The sequence below is a fragment of the Erithacus rubecula genome, assembly GCF_903797595.1.
Source record: "Erithacus rubecula genome assembly, chromosome: 1".
Classification (NCBI taxonomy): Eukaryota; Metazoa; Chordata; class Aves; order Passeriformes; family Muscicapidae; genus Erithacus; species Erithacus rubecula.
In genome coordinates this window covers 35,908,200-35,935,389 of record NC_136658.1, presented here as the reverse complement: position 1 = coordinate 35,935,389, position 27,190 = coordinate 35,908,200, and the positions used below count along the sequence as shown (strand labels likewise).

Sequence of the window (27,190 nt, the reverse complement as noted above, 5' to 3'; positions counted from 1 at the left end):
TTCAAATAACCTTAAAACTTTATTTGAAAATGTTTTATACATATAAATTACAAAACTTAGTATCTCTGTAAAATATTAACATATAAGAAAGGCCTTTCAGGCCAGTAACTCCATCTGAGATAAACAATGAACAAAGCAGCACAGCATTGCTGCAGTGCTGAGCTCTGAACAGGGGAGTTGGGGCACTCACTGTTTTCCTACAGCTTGAAGCTGAGGATTCCTAAATAGCTTCACAATTCACTATTTAGGCTGCACCACTCAGGGGCCTGGATTGTAGCAGTCCCACCGTGTGTCCTTGTTGCTCAGTCTTTGCCTCTCATGGTGCTTTCCGAGTCTTCCTGGCTCGCAGTTTTTCCAGCATTTTCTGCAAATACAACAAACCATAAGTACTGAAGTGACTGCCCTAAAGCCAGCATGCCTGGGTACTGTGCCTGTACCAGAACATCAGGAATGGGCAGGGCAGTCTGGACAGCAGTGAGTGCTGTTCCAAAGGCCACAGATAACAGGGCAGGTGTGCTTATTTGTCATTTCTGTCAATGCTGGGATCTGTAAAGCAATGTAACAAGCAGCAACTCTACCACAAAGCAGGTGAGGTGTGCTCAGGGCCAAAGGCAGGAATTGGACCTAGATCCCCTGTGGTTGTTGCAGCCTGTCAGGATTATCAGGCATTTCCTTCCCTTCAGTTTGAGGCCCAGCAGGGGAATGGGGGAATTGTCAAGTTCAGCTTTCTTGTTCAACCCTGTTCCAAAGCAACTACCATCAAAACCCCAACACGATTCTTGCACCTTTCAAGTTTGGGCATGTCCAGAATCTTACCCTACACAGAGTAAGTAGCCAAAGCAGCCCAATAAAACACCAAACCTACAAAGTGCCTTAAAATGGAAATTTGGTCAAGTCTGGACTAATAAAAGACTGCCATTCTTTTGCCATAGGCTTTCCAGCAGCTGGAAACTTCTTGCTCAAGCTCAGGTGAGATAAATTCAGCCTGAAGCAGACATGCTTTTTAGAGAAAATAAACTCAGTTGTTGACAAGGAAATTCTCACATGGGATGGATCAATGGAATCACTCAACATCCAGACTGGTTTGAGGGTCTCCATTTCAGCTCCAGTCACACCACATCTCAATTACTCTTGGAATCACGAGACCAAAGGACAAGAGGACACCGTAGCTAACTATTACCTTTTGAAACTCTTTAGCCTTTTCTCTGTTTTTAGCATAAGTTTCTTGCCTTGTTTTTTCTTCCTTTCTGATTTTTACTTCTGCAAGCTGATTATAAAGTCTGTGAAAACAGAAAAACAAGTGTCTGGGCAGGAAGGAAGTGGCACGAACGGAGTAGGTTAACAAGTTTAAGGGTTTGCCTTGGCTCAGTTGCTAGCAATTGGGAAAATTTTACTGCACTCTCCAGTAATCCAGAATAACTTCAAATAGTTTTTCAACTGTATCAAACAAACCCCCTCCCCATTCAGAGCTGCTCTTGTTGCCTGTTACTGCTCTAAGTGTCCAAGAGTAACTGTGAACTTGGCATCAAATTTCATCCCATGGCAGAGCTGGCTCAGTAGGGTGACACCAGCAGAGTGACCTTCCTCAGTGCCACCTCTGCAAGGGCATTGCCCAGCAGGTACCTGCATCAGACACACCTGGCTCCTCTCCCACCTGCTCAGTGTTAGCAGCACTGGGTCCAGCTGGAAGAGCACAGACTGAGCAGCAGCTTTCATAAAACACAGATGAACCTGGGGTTTTTTTGAGTTGTTTTAATTAAACTTGTGTTCATGCATTACCTGGATGTACGCTGGTGCATTTCAATTTCTCCAGCCTTCCTCTCCTCTCGAGAAGATACTTTCACTTCTCCTACTTTTTTCAGCTGATTGGCAAATGCGCCATTTTTTCCTAGGTGAAAAAAAGAAGCCAAACATATCTTTAATTTAAATCTCTAGTTCAGCTAACTCAAAAGCACGAGTGATTTCCATAGATTTTTAAATGACACAACAAAACCCAAAACAAGCTAGCAGAATGGAAGCACCAGAGATGAGATGCTGAGTTAAATCCTCCCAGTCTCACTCTTGAGGCTGCTGCCTGTGCTTTGGGCCACCCATGGATCTCCAGAGCTGACCTCCAAGTCCCCAGGACCAGGCACTAGACATGCACCAGTTTGCTAAATGTGGCTGTTCTGGGATGAGCAGCTGTTGTTTGCAGAGGCACTTTACAATGATAAAGGTGGGCTGATTGTGAAATATGAAGAGCCTTTGTAAGGGCCTTTACAGCACTGAAGAGGCAGCCAGACAGTGGGAGAAAACAAAGCTCCCAGATTTCCTGAGAAAACAAAGAATATCCCAGTCTGCAACAACAAACATATGGCAAATATAAAATCTATTCTTTGATATAAAACAGCAATTGAAGGGATACATAACACTGTGTCTTGCCCCCAGATAAACCTACCAGAGTGAAGACCAGACTCCTTCTGTTTGCTTCTTAGATTCTTGGACTTTCCTCCTTGAAGCTTTCTTGCTCCCAGCTTTTCATTTTCTCTCTCCTTACTTTTTATTGCTTCTACTCTTTTCTGAGATTCCTGGATGAAATTCTGCTTTCTTTTTAAAAAAGATTTTTGTAAACTTTCGGATGTAGCTGCAAATTCCAGCAGCATCACTGTGAAAGAAAAGGAAAAGTCTTTACATTTCTCACTGTTAGCAATGAGCAATAAGTAATGGATTTCAAGGTAATTCTCCTAAAATGCTGAGCTTGAGCACTGTTGTAAATGGCATGAGGAGAATGGCTTTGAATGAGGTATCCTGCAGAACCAGCAGCAGTTCAGAGCTATGGTATTCAGTAATGGTCAGCAGTTCTGCCTAGACAAATGCTGTGAGAAATACTGCAACAAAAGCATCTGGATCCATCAAAATATACTGAAGACCTGACAAATCCCTAATAAAATTAAGTTCTATGAATTCCTGACCTTCACATTACTGTAGTTCATCTTAGACAAAAAAAAGTCAGTATTTTACTAACGTTACAGACTATCATCAGAATAGGATAAAAAAAAAAAAAAAGGATAATTCTTTGGCTACAGGACTTAGGGGACTAAGAGAAAATCAGAAATAAAGGTACATAAACTATGATAACAAATCAGAAAATGACACAGATTTTTTCAAAATTAAGTCATTACAACACCAAACAAGTGTAGTGTAGAGATTCTGAACTTTCATCAGAGACAGCCTGGCCCAGGAAGAGACAAGTCAATGTGACACACGAATCCTTGGTCAAAGGTGCTACAGAGCAAGCCTGAACAGCAGGATGCTCTTGCCTAAGTGAAAGCAGCTCTAAGTTTTCCAAATGACAGGTGCATTTTGTTGATGATTCTAATACTAAAAAATACTTTCAACTTCAGTGTATTGAAGTACCACATAATTACCTGCAGTCTGATGTGATGGACAGTGATTCTCCTTGGAATTCTGGGCTTTGGGAGAACTGTCAGGCCTTGTGAATGCTGAATAATCTGCATCTGGACCTAGTGGTAAAAATGCTCTCTCCTGTTTCAAAAGAAAAGTGATTGGATTGGAAATGCTTAAAACATACAACAAATTTGAGTGGAGCAGTACTACTGTACCACAGCATAGACCCAATGCAAAGAAAAGACATGTTTTTGCCTTTTATGCCTGATGCAAAGAGAAATCAAAAATGGATCTTGGTAATAGGTACGAAAAACCTGTTTTCTAAAAACATTTTAAAGCTTAAAACAGAAACAAACAAAAAATCCTCAAAAAAACCTAAAAACATCCATTAAAGGCTTTTTGCCCACCAGATTTCAATTGCATATTCTTAGTAGAGGTCTGCAAATCCATTTTTTTTCTTTCCTCCTGCTCTCCCCATCACTCTCTTCCTGTTCTGTCTTTTCCCTCCTTTTTCCAGAGGCAAGTGACACCCACTGCAGCAGTACAGCCTCCACCTGCCAACCTCCACATCACCCATGTATCAACTACTTGATAAAAACCCATCCTTAGAAACTTTTAGGAATTCTCTAGATGCCTCTTGCAATTAGTGCATGATTTAATATAAACCATTTATCTAACAGACACAGATTACTTGGTTCTGCATCAGTTCTTCAGCACTCATGGAGCACAAGGTGAGGGGCTTCTCCTTTTTTTCCCTGTTTAGTTTGTAGTTTTCATTTTATCCCACATGCTCCTTTCTTTCTGTTTTAACTAAGATACAATTCAGTCTTGCAAACACCAGCAAGATGGTTTTGTTTTTTGCAGGAAGTCTTCCCAAACTCTACCTAGATCAATATGAGAAGGTAGTGGAATATCCCAAATTTAGGATCTACGAGATCTGTCTGGAAAACATAACATCAAATCAAGATGATCCAAAGCAATTACAAAGCTTGGAGAACCAAACAGTCTCTTGAAACAGTGAAAGCACTGCTGCAGTGGGGCCTCTCTCTAAGTTCAAACCAGAATCACATTAGATAATGCTCACCTCAGTAAAAACACTACATTCAGACTGATCCACACATGCTGAGTTATCCATTGCATCCTCCTTAATTTTCTCTTGGTTAGGATGTTGAATGTCTGATTCTACAATACTGATGTCATTGGAGCTTATCAGAGTGAGCTCAGGTTCTTCCATAATACCATGCCCTGACTCAGTCTCCTAGAAAATAAATTAATCAAGACATCAGTAAGGAAAATAGTAAAAATCCAGTATTTCCAGCAACAGCAACAACTGTTGTCAGAAAAAGGAAACCCATTTAACATAAAGAAGAAAGAAAACCTGCCCCAAGCAGTAAATGAAATACAGAAAGAGCATTTGTATATCAGAATTCAAAAAACTGAAACAAATAACCCAAAGCAACTAACAACTACAAATACTCTCCCCTTCCACAAGTTTAAATTAGGTAGTTCTAGAGCAAACTTTTTTTTAAAGCTGCATCAACACTGTTCCTTTAAGTTTGCTTATGCTTTGATTAATTTATTTACCTCCTTCAGGCTTCTAAACAGAGCCAGGGGCTGTTGAGTGAGGCACTCACACCATGTAACCCAGGCTGCATCAGCTCTGTCACTTGGTGCTAAGAGGAGAGGATGCAGTAGGGATGCTACAGCTCCAACCATTGTGGGAACTCAGTCATTTAAACTGCTGCTAATCATCTCAGTGCTATGGAAGGAGGAGTAGGGCAAAACTCCAGGAAGCAGCAACTGGAATTGCAAAATCAACACATTTGCCAAGCTTTCTGATATTGAAGGTCTAAAATAACTTTGTGCAACAACAAAATCTCTGCGTTTGGAAATCTGTTCTACTCACCCAGACTGGAATATGACAAGAGCTTCTGGGCACAGGATGAGAATGTTTTTCATGTCTTTGGAATAAAGAACTGTTCTGTTGTACAACAGTGTGTAAACAGATGCCTGAGTCTTGCAAATTGGTTTCTCTGAGAACTCTGAGAGATTCTTGTCCTTCTGGAAAGCTTTGATCTGGCTCCTTTATATCTGTATTGCACTGAGAATGCAGCTCCACAGCTTTATCTACTTCATCTACATGAACTGATTTTTCAGGAAGCTTCACATGCTTCTTCTTATCAAATACCTCCAAAGGTAATTTTTCAGAAAACACAGTCTCTTTTATTAACTGCTGAGGGGAAGTTTGATCCATTGTAACAGGTGAGGGATCTAGCTGATAAAATGATTTTTGCTCTTCCAGGTGAATCAGACTTTCATTCTGCAGATTTTCCACTGAACACTGGAGACTAATACAACCCATACTTCTTGACAGCTCTTCATATCCACTTGCAGGTGAAATATAGTTCTCATTGTCTCTGTTTGTAATTCCAGGGGTTTGTTCAAAAGGTCTGTGTGTCACAGTGTTAATATCCCCTGGCTGATCAGCATTCTGACAGTCATCACTCAGAGTACAGTCTAATTGCAGTGGTTGAAAAGATTCTTCAGATCCTGTTTCAAAAATTGTCAGAAGTCAAACTTCTTGCAAACAAAACAGAATTTCCACTTTAAGTCTCTCTATAAGAAGATTTTTCAGTAATGAATAACAAGAAGTCTAATAAATAGGAAGAAACATTTTGTTTAAAAAAACTGCTTAAGTTTCCTCAAACATAATACCATTAACATCACAGAAAATTAATCCATCACTGTACACAAAATTTAAAAAAACCCAGCAATTTCTGCTGTTCCTTATGTTTAGGGATGGACTTTGTGATGGTGCTGACATAACTACACTGGAAGTCAGAACATTTTACAGCTTATACTCTGTCAATGGAAGTGCTCTGAGTCTCTTTTGGGTCTGCAACAAAATCTCTAAACCAGAAGGAAAATGATCCAAAACACCATTACTTGGGCAGGAAACCTTCAAAGTAGAAAGCAACATTCAAACTGGAACAGAGACAACTGTTCCTACAAGGTACAGTACTGCACCCTAAATTATCCTTCTTTATCTGATCATAGAAGTCAAGACACCATTTTTCCCCAGAAGAAGCAGGGCAAAGAGAAAGACTGGGTATCAACATTAATTACTAGGGAGGCATTTCAGCAGAACAGCATCTGCCAAACAGGTAAGTGTTGTTTAAATTACTTTTTTTGTCCTAAGTCTGATGAAATTGGCTGCCCAGACTCCAGCATTGTGCTATCACCAGGCTTTTTATACACATGGAAAGTGCCACAGAAACCTTTAAAGGTTTTCTTTAGACTTTTTTTGCTTTCTTTGATACACAGAAGAGTTCTAGTTTTACATGTATAAAGAATATTTTCTGCTGATAAATAGCTGTTCATGGGGAGGGAAGAATTATACTGCAACATCAGCCATCAACAGAAAATTCTCTGGATGATGCACTTGCATATCAGTCTTCCTTGAACAATCCAAAATAGTTTTTACTTGCTTAGCTTGTTGCTTATGTTACTTCAGCCCTCCTTTTTAAAGCACAATGATAATTGGTTTGAGATGATAAAAAACACTTAAGAGATGGGAAGATTTTGCAGTTAAAAAACAAAGATTGTGTCTATAAACAATTTAGAAATAGAATGGTTTGAAGTTAAAATGGAGCTTCCTAAATCCTATTTGATATAACCACAACATCGTGAAGTGTCAACCTCTTCTATTATTTTTTATTTCTTTGCAAGTCACAAATATAACTGACCAATAACATTTACATTATAACTACACCTATTACTTAAATTAGTGGTAATTATTGCCATATTTCCTGTTCAGCTTTTTGCTGGAGCATCTTGGAACACTGAAACACCTGATTCTTGCTCCAGAAATATTTAGATTGCTACTAGCAGCATTTGGAATTTTCAGAATTTAGAATTAGATAAAATATCAAGTTAATTTAAATTTAACTGCAAAACATTAAAAAATATTTTTCCTGCTACAAGCTGCAGTTAAGTTAATCATAAACTTCTAATCCACTAAATTAATTATAACACTGTAGCTCAAAAGTTGCTGCTTATCCTCCACTTTATTTTGTAGAGAGATAAGGCAGTTCTGTAATCAAACCAAGTATCACAGTGTGCAGTATATTGCTGTGACTTAACAGTGGGAAAGGAAAACGGAATTTTTCCTGAAGAACACAATGTATATAAAAGACAAATGAGTCAGTTCAGAGAGACTAACACATGAACAAAATTTTAATCAATTTTCAGAACCTCCTTATCTTACTCAAACTTACAAAGTAATAAATATACATTAACAAGTATTTGAAAAAGGACAGCTTCAGCCAGAGTTGATATTTCTTTGCTAACACTGCAGAAGGACTAAGTAACATAGTATCCATTACAGTGACTAGAACACACCACTCTGCTTTTGTATCACAGTCTTAACTGCTGAAGAAATGAACTTAGAAAATTTAGGAGTTCTACCATTAAAGGTGGTAGAGGAGACCATGAAGTTAATCTGAGTTAAGACATTTCAAAGCAGGGCTGAGAGCAGCCCTGTCCCCATTTCAACACTGCAAACCCACTCTAAGGGCTGGTATTTATACACTGGTACAAAGCTGATTTTGAAAGCACTGATCTGACTGCACTGAACATACCTGCAGTAACATTTTCTCTGGCAGAACCTTCTTCTGATGTAGTGTTTTGCCCATTTCTTTCAAGACTAGAAGGCAGACTGCTTCTTTGTCCATTCAGACCAAGGTTCTCCCCTTCTAGAAATGTAGACATGACTGGACTTTCTGTTGAAAATTCTGAAATCTAGCAGCATAAAAAATTTTTGATTTAAGATTAATTTTCTCAGAAATACGAAGGATAAAAAGAAAAAAGTAGTTTTGATTTTTGGGTCACATTTCTGCTACAATCAGCAATCTAAGCATATAAAAATACTGTTGTGTTTTTTCTAAATAGTATAGGGATTATCTGCAGTACCTTGCTAAATTCTCTACTGTGTTGGGAAATTCTGTATTGAGAACAGGATGATGAAGTTGATGATGTATCAAGGTCAACACTTGGTTCCAAAGGCTGAAAGAGCTGGTGATGGAAGTTTCTAAGAGGTCTCTTCATTTCAGGAAAACAGAATTCAGTTGCTAGAGCTAAAACAAAAGAGTTTATTTAAAAAACAAACAAACATCACCCACAATCCCAAAACCAATCCCTCATAAAAATAAAAACAAAACAAAAAAAGAAAAAACAACTCCAAAACCTCCAAACAATGGACATATCTCAGGCTGTTTCCATATACAATAAAGTCTATAGAATCCTGGAGGTATACCAAAATCAGCTGTAAAAACAAAAGTTTTTGCATCCAATTCTTTGACTCTGACACAATGCAGATATAAGAAGTAGTAAGAAAGTGTTTACCCTGGTTAAATTTTATTATTCTTTAAATGAAAGGGTGAAGTCCATAAGTTTTCTGTTCAGCTCTTGTGAGACTGCATCAGAAGCAGTGTGTATTTCTCAGTACAAAACTCTCAATGGAACAAGACCAACAAAGAGCCACAAGGATGATCAGAGGATGATGCAGCACATGATGTTCAAACAGCAGCTAAATAACTGAGTTTGCTCAATCTTAAAAGAAGAACTGGGGATGTCAGGGAAGTGGTACAAAAAAATGTGTGCTGCCCACTACCCCTTAAGAGACAGCACAGAGAATCCTAGAATGGTCTGGGTTGGAAGAGACCCTAAATATCATCCAGTTCCAAACCCCTTGCAATGGGACACCTTCCACTTGACCAGTTACTCAAAGCCAAGAAGAAAAGGAGAGAAAAAAGTAGAAAATAATTAAGTTATTAAAATGTTCCTTGGAGGTGTAGAATCTTTGTCCTTGGAGATACTCAGAACTTGTCTGGACAAGCCCTTAACCAGCCTGGTCTAAGTTGGCTCTGCTGTGAGCAGGAAGAATAATTTGGGCCACGCAACTAGAAGGCCCTTCCAGGTCTAGATTAATCTATAATTATATGATTTGAGGTTTTCAAACATTCCAGGAGGAAATTATTTGAATTAAATATTTATGATAGCTAATAATGATGTTCCTAATTTTCATGAATTGCTACATTTTTCTAGAAAGCTTAAAACTCCCACCAGCCAGTCAATCGTGAGTTCCCATTATCTATGTGAACCCCTGTGAACAATGAAGTGTTACATAGTATTTATTTCTCTACCTTCCAGGAGTGAAAGCTGTGCATAAACAATTGACAAAAATGGCACAGGTAGCAAACAGCTACAGTGGCAGGAAATGGCACAGAACTCATAGAGATTTGGTCAGTCAATTTTTTTTTCTGTACTAGACAATGCTTTGTGAACATACATCTAACACCAAGCTCCAAGAACATCAAAGTATTGAATTCCTGCATGTAGAATCCTTATTGACTTTAAAATGTAAGTTGAATATAAATAATACAGACCTATGCCTAACACTGAGCAAGCTCCTCATTCTGTATGATCAGAGAGCAGCACAAAAATGCTATAAAATAATGAATACCTTGGAAATGTGTATTGTCCTCTGAGTAAGAGTTCAAGTTCCCAGTAGGTCTCCCCAACATCTGCTGTATCTGGTTTTCTTTGTAAAAGTACATCTCTCCAGACAACTGACTTTCAGATGCTCCAGACAAATTCTCTTGCCTCTGTTGCAAGTTAAAAGGAAGTGAGGAGTTTCTAGAGTGGCTTCCTGTTTCTCTTAGAATTCCATCTTCTCTACTATCAGAAGACAATCCTGAAATAGTAAGTTAGATGTTCACAGTTTTGCATACAAACCACTTATATTACATAATTTGAAAAGACAGTGCTTAGTATCCTGAAATATTCATGAAGAGTTCTGGGGTTTTGTTTCTTTAATTGTCTCCTGTCAATGCTCCTACAAACCTTACCACACATTTTCACAAATGCAAGTTGCTAATATCTAATTAGGGAGCAGTCAGTCTTAGCACTTTTACAGAATGCAGACTTAGGAAATACTGAAATTATAAAATCAGAAAAGAATTAATACTGCTATTTTATGCTAGCTAGCACATCTTTACCTCCTACTGCATATAAATGTGTCAATCCTTTCATGTGATCTTGAATATCTTTATGACACCCCACAGTGGTTTAATTCGTGCTCAAACAGAAATTGCTTTATACCAACACTAGAAATCTGAGGGATCAAGACAACCAAAATCATGTTCCTAAACAGTGCACCAACTCTTCTTTATCCACAAGCTTACAGAAGAATTGCACAAAGCTACCAGAAAAGGTCATTACTAAGCACTGAGTGTATAGTGAAGACACATCTAGACTTGAAAAATGTATTTAGTCAAATAACAAAACTTCTGGTATTTTTCTTTCACAACTGAAAAAGAACAGAGAAGAAAATCTACAAGCAAATTATCTTAGAAATAGCTTTAGCTCTCTTCCATCAATAAAACACAGCTGTGTTGCTTAAGTTATAAAGTTTACTACTCAAAATAACATCTGTTTAAAACATTAGAGTTAAAATGAGTCATTAAAATTTCAGGCTATAAAAACTATAATCTTAAAAACTGATTTATAAACATGGAATTATATATATATATATATATGTTTCTTAAGAAATCAGATGCATGTCAGAGTAACACAATATTAAGCCTCAAAGTAAGTTAATCCAAGGGTCACTACCAAATCAATTTCAAACTCACTTCTATGTTCACAAGTAATAGGAGCACTACGTATTTATTACAAAGGAATTGCTTTTAATTTTACAAAAAACTAACAACATCAAGAGACAGACTACAGACAAAAAATAGTAAGAATATATTTCCCAGAAAACTATGTCAATATGGCACTCAAATTACATTTTCACAAATAAGTCATTAAGAATTAGTGGGGTGACAAGCAGATACTGGAACAAGCATCTCAACAGCAAGACAATCATAGCTCTGCAATAATCCATAATATATATATTGATTAGGAAACTTTTATCATTTGAAGATAATTTTAAAAAAATTGCCACTTGAAAGCTGCTAATGTTAGAGTTGCATAATAAAACTCAAAATATCCTTTGCCAAAGAAGATGTATAAGATTGAATTATTATAAAAGTAAAAAATCATGAGCACCTAAGAAAACATTCTGATTATTCTCAATTCTGTAAGGTGTATTAATCAACTTTCAGTGAAGTCTGACATAAGCTTATTTCAGAACTTATGTTCAGTGAGTTAGACCCATTCTGCCATAAAATTAAACCACCATTTTCCTTTTACAGGAACAACAAAACCTGAACACTCACCAGTGTCAACAGGGCTTGCTTTCAACATTTCACTGGTTGAAAAGCTGCCAGTGGAAATTGTTGAAGATACATCACAGGGTATTTGTTGCATGAAAGCCTCTGAACCTGGTGCTTCCTAGGATAAAGTAACACACCTATTACCATGTATTCACATGTTCAGGAGTTAAGCTTTAAACCCACACATTTTATTCTGAGCTCAGTTCAAGTGTAGGAGCCTTCATGTTTTGCACAGTCAGGCAAATATAGATTCATCCTTGCTCAGTACAACACATTCACACCCCATGTCCCAGGCTCATCACTCCCCAACAGCCCCCTCCCCTCTCTCTCATACACATACACACACACACACTCACTCTCACATAAAGCTTCTCAGAACTGCATATAAATCATGACACCTGGAAGATTGTTTATCTTCTGGTGGTCAGATTTGGCTATTTCTCATCACAGACCCACTTCAGTGCAATTGTGGATCTCAGAGGGACATATATGCAAAACATTAAAAACTCATGAACTTCACAAATACTTCCAATATTGAACTTCTTGCATACAGGAGACTTAAAATGTAATTCTATGAATTTAAACTAAAATATATAAAATCCTCTAAAGCATTATCTTCTTTAATTTTAAGGTAAGCTCTACAAAGTCACAAAGCAGATAATGAGGGTTCTTGTACTTCATAATTTTGAAGAATTAGATGTAAACAGTTCTTCTCAAACTCTGACTTAAAATGTGCCCTAAGAAAATAAAAAGTCTTGAAAATCCTTCTGCTACATTTTTCATTAAATACTACTTTTTATATATACATATATATGTATTTAACATACACATGCAAAACATTTGCATCCTAAGGTACTTTCACATATCAATGTAATACACAGCATATTTTAAATACAGTTTTTATCTGCTCCCAAAATGATGTAATCCTTGAGGGAGAGAAAGGAGGGAGATTGGTGCTGGTTTTGGCAAGGCTTTTAACACTCTCACAATATTCTATTGTCCCAGTATGAATGTTGCAACCTGAATGGATGGACAATAAGAAGAGTAAAAACCTGGCTGAATAATCAGGCTCAGAAGTCAGTGACTGAAGGGTTAAACACTCTGTGGAGGTAAAAGTGCACAGGGCTCTGTCCATGGCAATGACCCAGAGGAGGTGACACACACTTTAATCAAATTTGCAGATACATTAAGGCAGGAAAAGCATCCCATGCACTGAACAGCAGGGCTGGTATCCAGAAGGATCTCTGAGCCTGCTTCTACAGGAATGGCAAAGTCCAGCACCTGGGAAGGAAGAAGCCCCAGTGCAGCTGGGCCTGTCTGGGAAGCAGCACTGCAAAAAAAGGAGTCTCAGCAAGCTGAGTGTAAGTAAGCCCATGATGTGCCCTGACAGAGCAGCAACAGCACCCCATGCTGTATGAACAGGAACAGAGCCAGCAGATGCATCACAGTGGTTACCTCTTTACTTGTGCTTGTTTTACTGCTGCATCTAGAATAGTGCACCCACTCTTAGCCACCCAATATGAGAAAAAAAATATTACATCACACAGTAAAGAGTTATACAAATATTTTGATATGACCAACCGTATCATCAAGCCTGAATGATGATCCAGAACTTGTTCTATGTCTCTCTCCTCCAGCAGTGGCAACTGGTGAATTTTGAGACACCTGAGAATCCTGGGACTGGGCTGAACACAAAAGTAACAGAAGCAATAAGGAACAAAAAGCCATTTTTGAGTTCACAGCAAGCAATGCACAGCAGAGGGCAGTAACACTCCACTGCTGTTGGCATTGATCCTGCCCATCTATAACCACTTTTCTCTCACCTACACAACAGTTCTTGCTCCACCATACCACCAAATTTATCAGCAACCTGTGGTCCTTGACATGCTTTCCTAAAATTTCTACCTACCCTGACTGCTCTCCACAGAGCTTGGAAGTAATGTTTTGGCTTAGCAGAATGAAATGTGGCTTTGCCAGTGTTACTGCAATCATTTCACTGGAGTGGGAGGAATCCTTTACAATCTACCATTACAGTGGTTACAAAGAAAATCAGAGGTTCCAAGTGAAACATGGAAACCAGAAACACTGAATTGCTTAACTACAGCATGACTACTACCATGGAACTGAGTCACTTTTGCCATAATGCTCTTACACATAAAAGATCAGTATCTGCAAAAAACCCCACCATGGCAGCACCCAAAAAATGCAATTTCTGCATTCACTGCTGATAAGCACTTTCAAAATTTGGCAATTCTGTGATTATAAATTAATTGTCACAAACAAGTACATATTCTTATTTCCAGTATAGTTTTCAAGAGAGAAGTGCTAAGGATAAAACTGAAATGAAACAAGTGAAGTAGGTATGTTTCCTCCCAATTCTAAAAAGGCAGCTAATGACAGACATTTCAAATCCCCATCTTTTGTAAGACTCTCTACTTAGGCATATCTAACTTTTTCTGAATCCTAACACTACCTTGTACTTTGTATATGCTGAAACTCAATTTCTTACCAGATGGCAAACTCTGTTCTAATGCATACTATAAAAAACCAGATGTTTCCTCTGTAAAGCAACAGCAGTGATGATTGATACAATGTGATAATAATAAAGACTGTGTTCTCAATAAATAGGAAACATTTGAAAATTTATTTCAGGGAGAGGAAAAAAAAACCCCAAGACTTCTTATAGCCACTATTACCCAGCAGACATGTAAGATAAAGTACAAAACATGAAAGGAAATACATCTAAAACACATTTATTTTGAGAACAAGTACTCTGCTCAAGTCTGCTCCTCTTCCTTGGAGCAGGATACAGGGGGCAGAGGATCTTGAAAATAAGCACAGCCTTCAAGAAAATTCCTTGAAGAAGCATGAAAACTGCAATCATCTAATCAATTGCTATTTAAATAGCTCCATAGGAGAAAAATGCATAGTACAAAAGATTGCTAAAGTAATAACAAGAAGCAGTGTCTAGAAATGGCTGTCAGACGTTCAGAAACTAGAAATAACTATTTCTTTTAAAATTTGATAAAAAAGTAAATGCTGGAACAAGCTACCACATAATTCTCCATTTCCTAATACCTTTCCATCAACATTAGAGATACTTTTCTGAAAGAAATTATTTTATTTTCTGTAGAATATCACCATGACAGGCAGTATCTTGAGATACACTAGAGATGAGATTCAAGCAGTTAATAATCTCTTGGATATAGATTCTATGGACAGCTATGTTACAAATGTTTCATTACTGAACTGTAATAACCTGCATTGTTCTTGTGATTTTAATACCAAGGATGAACAGTATCAATTTCATGCTATAAACCAAATTATTTAATTAAAAATCCATGCTCATATATCCCATGACTTTATTACATTAATATCCTTTAAAATCCTGTATTTGGTGATTCATAAAGAAGGGTTTTTCAGTCTTCTCTACCTCCTCTAAAAAAATAGTGCAAGGTTCTTGTTCCCCACACCATCCTGACATTGACATGGGATTTTGATGTTTTAACTTCCTGGCCACCACAATGTCATGAAGAATTTATGTTTAAAAGCTGAATCTGTAATATCCCAAATGTTGGTTTTTTTTCGCCCCAAGAGAAATGGCAGTAAAATAGCAACAATTATTTTAGGGTGCAATTTGAAAGACAAATGACCAAAAATTCAATCAGCGAAGACAATTTAAAACCAGGGATTAGTCCAAATTCAGCCATGTAGATAAACAAACAAACAAACAAACAAAAGCTAATGGAAATGGAAAAGACAGTCTGTTGAAATGCTGAATTATGGACAACTATCTGTGATTACTAAAAATAAATTGAAATCTAAGGTTAGGTTGGATTACCAAAAAAAACCAATACCGTCCTGCTTGGAATAACATCCCTGTGCAGAGTAGCAACACATGAAGATAATCACATCTGGAACACTGCTCAAGGGAACCACTGCAGATAAATACCAAGAGACAAGTGTGTTGATATGTCCTGAAGGAGAACTGTGGAAGAGGTATATATATCAAACCTAGTCACTAAATCCAGGCTGACTTCCTAAGGAAATTAGGCTCATGCCATCAAACTGCCTGTCTCACCTGCAGGCTTACTCTGCAATTCCCTACTAGCAGTTTGAATTCTATTAGCCCATTCCAACTAAACAGGATTGGAAAGAACATTAAGCATCCAAAGTTCCCAACTCATCCTATCAATGCATCAGTGGCATGTAAAAGAGCAGCTCAGATTTTAGACTCACTGGTGGCACTCCAGGCAACATCACTTCAGCAGTTACCTGTCCTCTGGCTGCAACCAGATCAGTGTGTGTAGCACTTGCAACCACTCAATAATGAGCACAGGGATTCATCCCCCCTAACCCTAAGCAGTCCTTAAGACCCATTTTACAGACATGGCTGCCTCTACATTCAAAAGGCAAACTATACAAGCAACTAATTACAGACTTTTAAAAAAATTGACTGTTACCCAAGGTAACTCTCCTATCATAGGAAACTCACCTTTGTTGATAAAGCACTTGCATTTAAAAAGCAGATTTACCAACTTTGTCTTTCATCTTTTATGTCTGATTTGAAAAAGCATGTGAGCAGTGACTAAGGATGGCAGTGGTTCTGTGACCATGAAAGCAGTACAACTCATAAGTTGTAAAGACTTACATTATTTGGTGAAAGGCTCAAACCACCAAGAACATAACTTCAAAGAATGAGGTAAAGAATCACACAAAGCCCTCATTTGTTCTTACCTGTAGAGATAAAACTATGTCTTGAAAAATGAGAAAAATGTGAACTTGTTTTGGTAAGAATCAAGTAGCAAAAAACTTTAAAAACCAAATTAAATAAAAAATCGTAAGCAACGACCTAAAATGAACCTTAAATTTTCCCTTCAGAAACTTTGTATTTAAAGTGCAAGGGACTGTAGATTTTCTTGCTGAAATACCACACTAGTTACTGAAAATAACAGAGAGAGATTCACAGCCTACATGTTATCAAGATTGTTACTGGCTCTTTTGGTTGCTGATCTGCTCAAGAGAGCAATCCTCTTAAACACATAATCACAGAAAGCTTTGGGGTTTTTTTTCTTTTAATATAGATGTTCACATGAAGTTTTCTAATCCTCTTACATAAACTATTGCATTGTTCATATACAGTAGTCTATAATGTAAAAAGACACTACACCTATATATTTTATATTAATTTGGTAACAGTTGCTCTAGCAAGGGTTCTACAGCTTACTCAAAAAAATACAAGTCTTTTCTTCGAATATTGTTAAAAGACAAAATGTTTTCATGATAACTGAAGTTCAAAGATTGATATACTTCAAAAGGAGCATCCTGAGAAACAAAGAAACAGCTGAAGGAAAATGAGCTTAAATGTACTTATTCAAAATAACTCAAATTCCAAGTAAATCTGATTGAATTGGAAATGATGTCTCAGTGCAAACTAAATGAAAAATTAAAGCTTAGGGTGAAATTTCTAGCAAAACCCAGGAGATGTATACTACATAATTGTACTGCTTGTAATAAAGGGCACATGAAAGCTGACAAGTTTCTGAGAACTCCACTGCAGCTCCAAAAACATTTTAGAAGGACACTGAAAACTGTACTGGACCATGCAATACTGCATTCTTATAATCAGCTTTAAATTGCTTTAGTAGTGAATGTTTTACAAACTAGCCATCTCTGTTGTTTTATAAAACCACTCAAGTTACCCATAATGTGTTTAGTAGGTTTCAATGTCCCTGTAACAAAATTATTTTGAACATTCACAAAACTTTCTAACAAAAGCCTTTTTCTTGAAAACCAAAACAACTTGTTTAGTTTTATGCAATCAGATTAACTCTGCCACCTATGAACATGGCCTATCCTCAAAGGTGTTCTTGTTCAATAAAAGCTCCTCAAGACAAGAATAGAGCTAAAGTAGTCCTTATAATATTGCACTGCTGTTCCTTTTGACATATTCAGTGGAACATGTGAAAAGCCTATAATGACTACTAGAAAAGGTCAAGGCAGAATGGACCTCTCTTGAATACTGACTGTGCACAGTATTCAAGAGAGACTTTTCCTAGCTGGAGAGCTGTCACAGCCATTTGAAAATTCCAGGTGTCTGGCTCAATTCCAGCATTGTGTTAGTCTCACAAGCTTAGACTCAAGGCTAATGAACTGTGAGCAGATAGCCACAACTTCCTAATTAAATAGAAAATTGCTGATACCAAATAATTACCTGACACTAAACAAGGCAATAGGACACAAGGAAATGGAATGAAGCTGCATTAGGACAAGCTCAGATTGGACATTCATTGAGAGGGTGGTCAGTCATTGAGACACATTCCCTGGGGAAGTGATCATAGCACTAAGGCCATCAGAGTACAAGGAGCAATTGGGCAATGGTTTACTTTTTAGTAATTCTGGGAGAAGCAGAGAGTTAGACTTGATGATCTTTAAAGATCTTTAAATTTGAAATATTCTACAATTCTCAATTTTCATGTCTGGCACAACTAAGACAAGATTCTTTCAAAGTTTTTTTGAGCTGATGATGACCTCAGCCTTCTATTTTTTGTTTCAACTATATATTTAAGAAATTTCTTATATGCACTAATCTTTCAGTGGATGTCTATATCAACACATTAACTCTTCAGAGATCTTTTTAAGCACTGATTTCCTTTGTATCAATACAAGGATCACTGGGTACTGACTCATGAATGCCACTGGTCTACCTAAAACAGGTTTCCACCTGGAACACCTGCAAACCTTTACAATTCTAAAGGTTACCAATGAAAAGTACATGCCCTGGACAAGAAATTGTTGGCCAGCAGTGAAGTGTACTGCAGTGTGGACTTATTACCAGAATGGTAATGGATCACAAAAACCCAAAAGATAAAAACTCACTAATTTTGAAATAAATGCTTATTGAAACACCCTTTTTCACACTCAAAATTTAATAGCATTAAATAGCACTGCATGTTCTTTAAAAAGTCAGGTCACAGTCTACAAATAAGCAGCAGCAAAATCAGCAATGCTGAATGGCTGAATTGTGTTCTTGAAGGGAAAGGATTTCCTCACCTGAATCATATGAAGTTTCAGCAGACATTATCAGCAATTCTTGTAATAATCTCCCTGATGGGTTAGTTTGCTTTGGACTTTCATTGGAAGTTTCTCCTTCATAGTTTGCTATGCCCAAAGGGAAGGTGCCTTCATGAAGAGCATGACTGTGACATTTCACACATACAAACTCCCCAGATGTTGAAAGTGGAAAAGTTTCTCCAGTACCATCATCTGTTTTATCTGAATTTAAAACATTTGTAATCAGTTTAGGTACAAAAAGCAAGTGTTTTGCACTTCATGAGGAACATTAAGATGCACATTCTATTCTACAGAAATAAACTGCTGAATCTCTATGGTCTCCATTTTAATGAATTCAGCCATATCACCTCAGTCTATGCATTATAAAGGCTGAAAAATTATACAGACCACAGACTTCTCAAAAACTAATTCCTAACTCCACCAGAGTATTTCATAAAAAAAAAAAAAATCACTGATTTTTTCATACAGCAAATCCAAGAAAAGTTGCAGTAACTTCTCCAGTTCCAGAGGTAATACAACATCTCTGCTTTGGTTTAAAGATTTCCTTCTCTACCAGCCAGCTCACAAAACAGCCCTTTTTGGCCATCCAATCCAATAAAAAATCTCAAGTTTTTACTAACTAACATGACCAGTGGTTTGATAATATCAGAATAAATCACATGTGGATCACAATAGTATTATACAGTTAAGTGTAAGTTACTAAGTCAAGTGCTTTCAGGAACATAAATATGTTCTTCCATTAAAACCTTCTCCAACAGAACTTGCTATCTAATCAAGATATCAAATTGGTCCAACAAGAATTGTTCTGCATAAACTGATGCTGACAAGCATTAATTACTTTTCTTTAATTGAAAGATGTCCCACAACAGCTGTTTTATTATTGTGCAATGAATGCCAGCCTGACAGACCTATAATTACATTGTTCTGCTGAGCCTTTTTAAGAACACAACATAAAAAACTTTCTAAAACATGCATTACATTTTAGATGTGAAGAGACACTGAAAAAATTTAAATATTTACCTTTAGAAAACATGAGTTTGTTGTACCTGTTAAATAATGTTCTTTTTAGAGAACTGCAAAACGTTGCCTGCAGACTGTAACAAACATTTATAACATTTTTATTGCTCTCCAAATTTTTTTGCAACTAGTGTTTTTTAACTAGAAAAAAACAACCTAAAAAGATGGTCTAAAAGTTTCTGTAGAAGCTTGGTACCAACACCTAACTTGAGAGATTTCTCAGACACCTTCTTGGTATGATCAAAAGGTAAATCTTTAAACAAAATCTACCAACTTCACTTTAGAGTTGCTATACAACTGCCTATTAACACAGATGCTGCCTAAATGAAAAAACAACAGAGATCTCAGGACATTGAGTAACTGAATTCTCTTTTCCTGGTGAAATCTTATTTAAATTCTATTTTTCTAGACAATCACAGAATAAACTTTTCTGAACTACACCTTTGCTAGTATATAAGTTATACATAAAGAAAGGCAACTGTATCAGCTATTATTTTCTAAAATTCTCAAAGATTCTTCAGAAAAGATTATATTCCTCCAATCTACTACTCATAGCAGCACTTATTATATATTTTATACATTACCTGCCCAAGAGAGGCTGCAACTCTTCGGTGTGTCTACCTCTGGTATCATACTAAGTTCATGTTGCTGCAAACCAAGCCCTAACTTGACTTTTGTCACTGGTGGTTTGGAAGATCTCCATTTCTGTTCTCTACAGAGAACTTTCCCAGATTGTTCTGTAAAACAAAGTTTAGTATGTTGCAATAATACATGTATACATACACACACACTCCTCTCAAATTAATGTGAAGAGATGGGAGGGAACTCCATCTCAGCTGTAAAACAAGGAAAATTATAATGAAAAATAACAGCCTTACCAGTTTGCTCAACTGGACCAATGCACTGTGGAATTGTTTCACTTCCATGAAATTTATTCCTGACACAATTCTCTTGCTGGTAGTTTTCTGAAACTTGGAAGAAGTCAGTTCTCTTCATCTCAACAGGCTTTTGTGCCTCTGTCATTTCTTCATTTGGGCACATATGTCTCACCTTAGAAGGGACAAAGCAGTTTTAGATAAACATTTATCAAAATATGATAAAAATGATTTAGATAATGATTTATCAAAAGAGCATTTTCTCTTGTGTGTATTCCATGCAGGCTAATATTTAGCACGTGGAGAAAGTAGTTCAATTATGCAGGATATCAGGCAGATCTGCTTAGCTCACAAAAACATTTGGGCATGGAGGTATTTTACTCAGCTCTACAAACCTAGTGTGCTAAAACACAATTTGTTACATTTCCAAGGCCTTTGTGAGATTAGATCAAAGTACTCATAATTTTTAATAGGAACAATTCCCAAAAAGTCTGGTTTTAGTTTTTCAGCTCCCAAATTCAAGAATTTTAGCTTCTTAAAGACTGCAAAAATCAAAAGATAGGAAATACAGGGAACAGTTATTCATCTAGGACCGCTTCTGTTAAAAAAAAAACAAACAAAATACCATAGGAGAGGCAAAAGGAGTCTCTTTAGAAGCTCAAAAATAAAGCTTGGATTTTTCTTCTGTTACTGAGAAACAAGCAAATTACAGCTCAAGATTGCAGCTGCCAAACCAATTTCCTAGTGGGTTTCTGAGGAAAATACACAAAAAGACAAGCTTTAAAAATGAACTACTCAAGATGCTTATGATATCCTTTCAGGTATTATTTAAATATTTTTAATACAGGAGCTGTTTTACACATAGAGGTGCATTTATAGATTTGAAGACAACTCTACCTACAGTTATTTCAGGCAACATAACAATTTCAATAGGCATTATGTTCAGAGATGAAACACAGACCTTCACAGTATTTCTGTTAGACTTAACAAAACTGCTCTTGGAGCTTTACAGAGGAAAAGTACTGACTACAAATCACAAGTCCCAATTAAAATTTTCATTATGGTAAATCACCTAAACTATCAACACTCCATGGGGTACACTGTAGCATTGACTTGTAAGTTTGATCACCTACTAGGTGATTAGCCATGTAAAGTGTTTATAAAGCTTACCTTCTTGTTTAGAAATTCTTTCAAAGCCTCTTGCTGTCTCTGCATCTGCTCCTTCAACTTATCTTGTTTCTGTAAAAGTAGATTTTCTTGTATTCTCTGTTTAGAAAGAAGAGCTTCTCTTTGTGCATCTAGCTGCTCTTGCAATTCTTTCAAATACTTTTGCTGAGCTTGGATGCTTTCTGATGAGGCCAACACTCTGTCCCTTAAATTCAGTATACCAGAGTGATTCAACAAAGACACATCTCCTGCTTTTGATACGGAGAATTCCTCAGCACCCTGGGATTTAGATTCCTCGTGTGCTAGAACCATGGGTTCAGAGAGATTGAGGAGTTGATCAGGGCTTGTTTTGCTGCTTCTCTCTACAGATCCCTGCTGATAGGCTAAAGGATCAGCTGAGGCTGATCTCTTTGTTGCTGGCATAAGGGATGTCATAAATGGATACTGTTCTCCAGCTTCTGTCTTGGTTTGATAGTTAGATATCTTCTGAGATATCTCTTTAGAGTGTACTGTTCCTGAAGACTCAGAACTTTCTGCAGGCAACATATATCTAATGTGTTGTTGGTGTGCTTCTGGTTGTGCTCTCACTTCAGTCACTTCTTTCCTGACCGACCCTGATGGTAAATGGGATTTGAATGGTTCTTGGATGTGATTATTGGCAGTTTCAAACATTCCCACTTGTTCCTGTGAAAAACTGTCACAGGACAAGTGAAACCCTCCATGCTTCAATTCTGATGCTTCTGAAAACTTTACTGATTTCCCAGCACAAATATGATGCACTTGCTCTTCCTGCTTCTGTGAAGATGGTTTTTCCAATGTACCCAATGCTCCTGAAAACACAGGTAATGACCGTGCATATTCTTGGGCATGAACTTGTTCTGATGACTGGTACTGTGTTGGCTGTGGTCCTTGCATCTGTAGGAATGGCTCTGAGACAGGCTCTAAATTAATGGATTTTGTTTCCCTTGTGCTCAGAGGTATTTCAGAAGTAGACAAGTACTTTTGCTTCAGTGTATTCTGATACTCCTGTAGATTCCTTCTAGCTTCTTCAATGATTTGTTTGCGCAACCTGAACAGAGCGAAAACATGAATCTTCAGAGCAGTGCAAAAAGAAACATCAATTCAATAATCAAGGCAATTCAAATTACTTTGAACAGGCATTCCATAAAAACACTTTACATTCCATAAAGACACTGACCTCTTTTGCTGCAGAAGGTGTTGTTGAAAATTATGTATCATCTGTCTATGACTGTCTGCTCTTGGACTCGTGGTTTCTGATGCATTTCCAGTCTAATCAAAATAAAATAATTTTAGTTGCACATATAGAACTAACTCACAGAAAACTATTATGGCAGCACCTCAAGATGTATGTTCTTCTGCCCAAGTTTACAGAAGCCTCTGGGTACCACCATGTTTGAAGACTGTGAGATTTCAGCCTGAGGCAATGAAGCTAAAGGAGTTTCTAGAACAGATGGCCCACAGCTACAGCCTCTCTCTGCACACACCATCAAAGTCAATGGTGCTTACAGCAGCTCAGCCTAAAGAGGTAAATACACCCTGCAAGCTCAAGGAGCAATGAGCCAATGTAGCTGCACTTCCAAGGCAATCAGGCTCTCAAAAGAGTACTGGTTGTGCAAATGAAGCAAGATTTTATATACAAAAGAGATTACTTTCCTTCAACATCCTCCATAATTTCCTCTTCTTTAAGCAGCTGTTGGAGATTTAAACAAAGACAGAAGCAGATTTTTGTGTCTTTTTTTGTCCCACAATGGTTCCTTTTTTCCTTCTTGAAAAAGGTTATGTCTACATGCACAATCATTATGTGACTATAATCAGATTTTTATAAACAGAAGTGCTGCCCCTCGGACTATAGAGACAATACAACAGCAAAAGCCACAGTCATAAAATCACAGAATATCAGAGCTGAAAGGGACCCACAAGGTCCAAGTCCAGTTCCTGGCCCAGTGCAAGACTATTCCCAAGAGTCACAGCAGGTACCTGACAGCATTGTCCAAACACTCCTTCAACTCAGAGAAGCTTAGTGGTGTGACCACTTCTCTTGGAGCTGTTCCAGTGCCCAACTGGAACAGCCTCTTGGTTAGAAATCTTTTTTCATAGTACCCAATTTAAATCTCCCCGACACAGACTCATGCCACTCCTTCGGGCCCAGTGATACAATGTGAAATAGAAGCATATGAGGAAAGGAAGCTTTAATACACACAAATTTCTAATTCCCAGCCTAAGAAATAAAAATTGTCTTAATTGACATAGTTTAAAACTGGTAAATGGTGTTCTTTATTTTTATTATAATAGTAAATAAAAACTTACACACGATTTTCTATAATTCTTTACCTCATGTTCCATTTGGTTCTGCTGATCTGTGGATGGGAGACTGTGGCTTTGCACCAGCTGACCTTGCTCTTCCTCTTCTTTTTTTTTCTTAGCCTGCTCCAAACAGGTTTGCATTTGTATCTTCAGATAATCAGCCTCCAGAAGAGCTTTCTCTTCCTCAATTTTTTTAATCAAGGCTAGCTGCTCCTGTTTCTGTTTCTCTATTTCCTCATTCTATCAAAAAGAAAAATGAGGGAGAATCTCTAGAACTGAATGACAATGAAACCAGACTACTCACACACACCATTGCATACAAACTTGTGTTCCAAATTACAGAAGAAATTCTATTGCTTGTGACAGGTATTTCCAAATTGCAAAGGCTTTAAAAGTAGTTCCAAAGTTTACAGGAATAACTTTGTTTTACTGGCTCAATATTTCTAACAATCCCTGAATCCATTTACTATTGCATTATCATCTGTTCTCAAATTAATAAAATGCATAAAATCAGAATCCATTCAAAATATGTTATCATTTTCCAAAGACTGCAAAAGTCCTTTTCTTAAACTTGCTTGAAAAATCTATTTTGCATTTCACTCAGTTTTTCATCAGAGTTCAACACATCTAAACATTAATTCAAGCTTTATAAAAGCTTCTGAAATAGCTAATGTGTAACCATTCTGAGAGCAGTCCATAAACCTCTGAAGTAGTCTGTTTATTTTTATTCTTTTTCCATATACTTGTCAGCTACAATTCACTTAGATCCACACTTAGTAACAGCATATGTGCTTTGAGAATGGAAGCAAAGAAAAATTTCAAAGTACTGGTAAAAGATGAAGTGGACAACAGCCTTTAATGACAGTCTGAATAGGGATGTCAGGAAAAGCAACTCAAGAAAATGCTGGACCTGAGAACAGTTAATGTGAACACAGAACTATGTACACCTGGCCAGGTGCAAGGTGGGAGGAAATGAAGCTTAAAGAAAGTAGCCACACTCTCATAAAGGATCTGTTGCTTTTTTGATTTTTTTCAAAACATTAGTATTTTGTAAAATTTTTGTTTTCTTAATTTCTGAATTTAAACTCTACAATTGAAGGCTGCACATAGACCCAAATTTCATTTTTTTTTTTTTTTTAATTGGTAAACCACCACCACCTACAGCTGGTAGGTCTCTAGGGATACAGCAAAAATTAAAATACAGTGAAACACAATACACAGTAGATACGATGAAATAATGCACAAAGTTATTATTTTCTAAATGTAATAAATACAGCATTCCCAGAGACACAAAAAACTTTCTGCATTTGCTTCCTACATGACCTTCCTAGACAACTGAAAAAAAAAAAATTACTCAAGGTTTATATACTTTTCCTGTCACTCTAAACACAACTCCATAGACCTTCACACATTATTACACAGGACTAATAAAGTTTACAGAGTTGTGTATTGCTGACTATACCCTCCTTTTATTAAAAAAAATATTAATGTACAACTGGGATTTTCATTTAACCCTGATTACCCTTGCCTACAGCACTTGTTAAATTTGCAGAAACTGGGGGTTTCCACTCTATTCTAAATTCCAGCTACAGCTCCATCATTTTTGAGAAGTATAAAAAATGTTACAGTAAAAGTTTAAATGTTAAGAGCGTCTATAGCTGCTTATAACCTGAACCATTTTTAAATCTTCCATAAATCGTTTTTTTTTTTTTTACATCACAACTGAGATAAGAATAAATACAAACACACTTACCCGCTTCTGTCTCTCCTCTTCTATTCTAATTTTAGCTGCCTCTTCCATTCTGATTTTAGCTGCTTGGTCTTGAGGATGGATTAGAACTGACTTTTCATCTGCAACTGCATTTTCCAGCATTTTCATAGGGTCTAAAATATACATGTTATTTAGCTGTAATTGCATTTAGAATGAGCCTTGGATCTTTCCTACATCTTGCTTTACAGTTTCCCAATCTCTCAACAAAATGCATAAACTGCTCTTGGAAAGATCTTGTCCTACTACTCTGCCTGTCTCCATAAGCTAGAAGATCAGTTATTTATATTATTTAAGTCTTTAATAGCCTTTTATTGTGTGTCTTTCTTGAATACATAGTAATGTTCCAGCTCCAATGGGACTGAAAATTACTTCTAATATTACCTGGAAGCCCAAGAGCAGGAACATTCTGAAGAATCAAAAGCCACACATTAACCTCTTGGAACAAAGAGGGTCTAAAATTGGCAGTACTGGGAAAAGATCTAACATTTGGCTATTGCCCAAGAAGCAAAACTCAATCCTGTACTGTTAGCTTCAAATAGCAGCACATTTTCCCCAAGGCAAGGTTTCATTCATGCTGCACTCTCCAATCCCCTGGAGCATGTTGGCATAGCCACGTACGTGACAGAACTAAATCACTTTATCTTGTTTAAAAAAACAAGCACCCTATGAAAGTAAATAACCCAAAAGCAAAAAACCCAAACAACCAAAACACATGCCAGAACTCAATCACTTTAAGACTTCAGAAATCCCACTCCACATACAAGTTCAGCATTAGCCTAACCAGAAGAGCACTAAGGACAGACATGTGAAGTAACCCCAAGATGATTTGGCTGTTAAACAAATTGCAATGTCTAATCACTATAAATTCAAATTTTTAAAAAATGTTTTTCAGAATGGTGCCTAAAAGCAGAAAAAAAATTCCACTTATGCTTATGCTTGTCTTGGGCATTTATAGCTGTGAATCTCCACAGAAAGCAGCTTTTCCAGTTCAACAGGTACAGAACTTCAATGCTGACTTCTGCACTGAGAATTCTATTTCTGGAAGCAAGCACCTATTAAAGTACAGCAACTCCAGGTGTGACAACAACTTGAGTGAGATTTCAAAGATAGAATGGCATTTTGGACATCTGTTTTCTTCAAGATCTTAATAGACAATTTGGACATAAGAGCAAAAACCTCTCCTATTTGTGGTTTCAACAGATCCACAGTGGGCACAGATAGGAAACTGTACTTTCTTTCATTCAATGTGACAAAACATTTAACACAAAGTTCATTAAGCAGTTTTGTCACAGTCC

At 37.0% G+C, this 27,190-nt stretch overlaps 1 protein-coding gene across 1 annotated transcript in view; it reads right to left on the bottom strand.

Moving 5' to 3' along the window:
* The window catches only part of CEP295 (centrosomal protein 295), a 42,958-nt gene continuing 15,768 nt past the window's right edge, over positions 1-27,190 (bottom strand). Inside the window, exons 11-29 of the mRNA XM_079301127.1 lie at positions 25,878-26,008; positions 24,152-24,364; positions 22,998-23,089; positions 21,803-22,868; positions 20,636-20,807; positions 20,342-20,494; positions 18,720-18,941; positions 13,248-13,351; positions 11,670-11,784; positions 9,911-10,141; positions 8,359-8,522; positions 8,028-8,187; positions 5,294-5,937; positions 4,472-4,645; positions 3,408-3,525; positions 2,438-2,644; positions 1,780-1,888; positions 1,181-1,280; positions 1-364 (exon numbers count right to left, since the gene is read on the bottom strand). Of these exons, the coding sequence (XP_079157253.1) occupies positions 317-364; positions 1,181-1,280; positions 1,780-1,888; positions 2,438-2,644; positions 3,408-3,525; positions 4,472-4,645; positions 5,294-5,937; positions 8,028-8,187; positions 8,359-8,522; positions 9,911-10,141; positions 11,670-11,784; positions 13,248-13,351; positions 18,720-18,941; positions 20,342-20,494; positions 20,636-20,807; positions 21,803-22,868; positions 22,998-23,089; positions 24,152-24,364; positions 25,878-26,008 (4,223 nt within the window). The 3' untranslated portion in view covers positions 1-316. The remainder of the gene's footprint in view (positions 365-1,180; positions 1,281-1,779; positions 1,889-2,437; positions 2,645-3,407; positions 3,526-4,471; positions 4,646-5,293; positions 5,938-8,027; positions 8,188-8,358; positions 8,523-9,910; positions 10,142-11,669; positions 11,785-13,247; positions 13,352-18,719; positions 18,942-20,341; positions 20,495-20,635; positions 20,808-21,802; positions 22,869-22,997; positions 23,090-24,151; positions 24,365-25,877; positions 26,009-27,190) is intronic.